The sequence below is a fragment of the Poecilia formosa genome, unplaced genomic scaffold (assembly GCF_000485575.1).
Source record: "Poecilia formosa unplaced genomic scaffold, Poecilia_formosa-5.1.2 Scaffold422, whole genome shotgun sequence".
NCBI lineage: Eukaryota > Metazoa > Chordata > Actinopteri > Cyprinodontiformes > Poeciliidae > Poecilia > Poecilia formosa.
In genome coordinates this window covers 299,851-302,869 of record NW_006800361.1, presented here as the reverse complement: position 1 = coordinate 302,869, position 3,019 = coordinate 299,851, and the positions used below count along the sequence as shown (strand labels likewise).

At 42.9% G+C, this 3,019-nt stretch overlaps 1 protein-coding gene across 1 annotated transcript in view; it reads right to left on the bottom strand.

The window, feature by feature from the left end:
* LOC103155360 (LIM domain-binding protein 3) overlaps window positions 1-3,019 on the bottom strand; it is an 18,442-nt gene that overhangs the window by 4,401 nt on the left and 11,022 nt on the right. Inside the window, exons 3-4 of the mRNA XM_016663460.1 lie at window positions 1,637-1,830; window positions 1,517-1,565 (exon numbers count right to left, since the gene is read on the bottom strand). Coding sequence (XP_016518946.1) covers window positions 1,517-1,565; window positions 1,637-1,830 — 243 coding nt within the window. The remainder of the gene's footprint in view (window positions 1-1,516; window positions 1,566-1,636; window positions 1,831-3,019) is intronic.

Here is a 3,019-nt window from a genome sequence, read left to right as displayed (position 1 = left end):
CAATCAGAGGACGGATCTGCTGGAGTTTCAGCCAATCAGAGGACGGATCTGCTGGAGTTTCAGCCAATCAGAGGACGGATCTGCTGGGAGTCAGGAATGTTCCAGGATGAATCCAGACTGGGAGCAGCAGCTGGATGTTGGATCAATGTGATTAGAGCTTTATTAGATCTGGAGCGGTGAGGAAGAGGAGGAGGAAGAGGTCAGACGTTCCTCCATGACATTATCTCCATGTTTGACTCCTGCTCACATGTTTTACTTTTTTTTTTATTCTGAATACTTTTTGCATCATAATCAATGTTATTAATGTTTAATCATGGCTGAAACACCAAAATTATCACAATTGAAGCTGTTGAAAAGATTTAATGCAGTGAAAGTTAAATATTATTTCTTAGTACAGTTTATTAAAAGGTATTATTTCAGGACATTAAGGTGGAAACTGTGAAGTTAATTTTTCTTCAAGGGTTAAAGCTTCTGAATTAATATTAATAATATTTGGTAATTTAGAAATAAATTACCAAACAATATTGAATAAAGAATGTTTGTTATTTTTTGTGCGTCTGTAACAGGTTTTACTATTTCTTGCAGAATTTCACATAAAACCACAGGAAGCATCAGAAATATTTAACCAGTAAGTTGTTAACATATCTGATGTTTTATAAGGAGTTAAATGAACTGAGGGTTTATTAAACTGTTTCCAGCAGGAAGTCGACCTTCATGTGGATCTAATCTGCTTCCTCTTCCTCCCAGAGACAAAATAAACTCTGGGGGAAACAGCCGACCTCTGCTGCCATCGATCCAGGATGAGTGGAGCCGGAGGATCGATGGGATTAATGGAGGATGATGAGATAAGAGCCGGTGGGCGGAGCCTGTTACACGTCATATGATGCTTCTCTGCTGTTTCTGCCTCCAGAGAAACTCGGGCTGAAGGATTTCACGGGACAATCAGTTTTCATCCTCAGGTTTCGGGTCAACATGAGGATCATCTCAGGAAGCCGATGAGATTTTAGGTTCAGAAATCCATCAAAACCAAACGGAAACATCTCTGAAGCAACAGGAAGCCTGGTGACAGAGAAACTTTACCTTCTGCTCAGGTTTCTAACTTCCTGTGCCTGTTGCCATGGTAACTGATGCTAGAAACCCAGCGGCTTATTATGAAATATTAAGTTTTAGTAATGTTTGTCTTCTATGTGTTTCAGTTTTCCTGTAGTGAGGCGACTGAAACCCCTGGTGTTGTCTCTGGATCAGAACCTCTTCATGGTTCAGACAGAAAAGTTTCTGATCAAATCTGGATCTGCAGCTCTAAGCTCCCATCAGGAGGTTCTGGATCTACTGTGGATCTGTTTTTGTCTCGGTTCCAGAGATCCAGGATCCAAATCAGCCTGCAGAGCTGCAGCTCCCCCTGCTGGCCACACACACTCACTACATGCAGGTGGAGCAGAGGGTCGGCTCCAGGTGTGGTTTGGGTCAGTAAACAGTGGGGGGAGGGGCTGTGCCCAGGTGAGGAGGCGGAGTCTACCTGCTTCTCTTCATCACCTCCTCCTCATCATCCTCCTCCTGCTGCTGAACTGGAAGCAGAAATAAAGAACCCATTGATCGCTCCGCGTTTCTCCTCCAGAACCAGCAGAACCAGACCTACTGGGCTCGGTGTGGGTCAGGTGGGCCAGCAGCTGGAAGGTCTTGGACTGGGCGCTGCGGCGGCTCCAGTCGCTCTGGTTCTGGTTCTGGTCTGTGGTCCGGACCGCCTGGTAGACCGGAGAGGCGCTGTCCACCAGCTGGTCGCTAATGGAGGCACGACTGCAACCAGAACCGGACCGGGTCAGAACAGAACCGCTTCAGGAGGAGTGATCAGTCGCAGAGCTGGAAGAGCCTCAATCTGAGTGGGTTAACTGTTAAACCAGTTAACCAGTTACTGGGAACCCAGCAACTGGGTTAACTGGTTAAAGACACACTGACTCAACTTGTTGCTTAGTGACGGGAAGAGGAAGATAAATCAGGAAATGATCAGAGGAGGAACCGGATCAGAACATTCAGAGTTTTTCTCTTAGGGCAACATTTTCACCTCCAGAGACGCGCAGCCCTCAGGGTCAATTTGGGGTCATTCAGGGGTCAATCAGGGTCAATCTGGGGTCATTCAGGGGTCAATCAGGGTCAATCTGGGGTCATTCAGGGTCAATCTGGGGTCATTCAGGGGTCAATCAGGGTCAATCTGGGGTCAATCAGGGTCAATCTGGGGTCATTCAGGGGTCAATCAGGGTCAATCTGGGGTCATTCAGGGTCAATCAGGGTCAATCTGGGGTCAATCTCAGCTTGTACAGGATCTCACGTGTTTCTATTTAAAGACAGGGTATTTATCTCAGTATTATCAGGCTGAGAAATATTTTTTAAATCACCAGAATAAAGTTATAATTTTATGACGACTCCTAAAAATAAAACAAAAAATTTTAGCATCTTGTGAAATTATATTTGGTATCAATTTAATAAATAAGGAAACTCTTAATCTTTTAACAATTCAGCATCAAATTATTATTAGCAGTAAAAGTTTGAAACAACAAAGTCTGAACTGATCATCAAATTCTGACAATTATTCAAACTTTTACTCAGTAAAACAACTTTTTTCCTGTAATTTTATAACTTTATTAATATCACAATTTTTATTTTGCTGATGTTCAGTTTGTTCAGACTGGCCCTAATAATATTTTTAAGATTTTCTGGTTTATTTTCTGAAAGTTTTTGTCTTTTTACACGTCAGAAGTACTTTTTATTTTAATATGAGTTTCAATGATAGTAATTAAAATCAGATTTTGTATTTTCTGTTATCAGAGTGAAATAAGAAATGAAGGGCACCACGATTCACATCAGCAGCTTGATGGACGACAGCAGAACCTACAGGCTGACCGAAGCTGATCAGCAGGGCCGTGCAGAGACCACTAAGGGGCAGGTGCTCAAAAAAAAGGGCCCATCTAACCTCCTTCTAGGACAGAATATTCACAGCCTCTCAGCTTTCAGAGTTTAATAAACA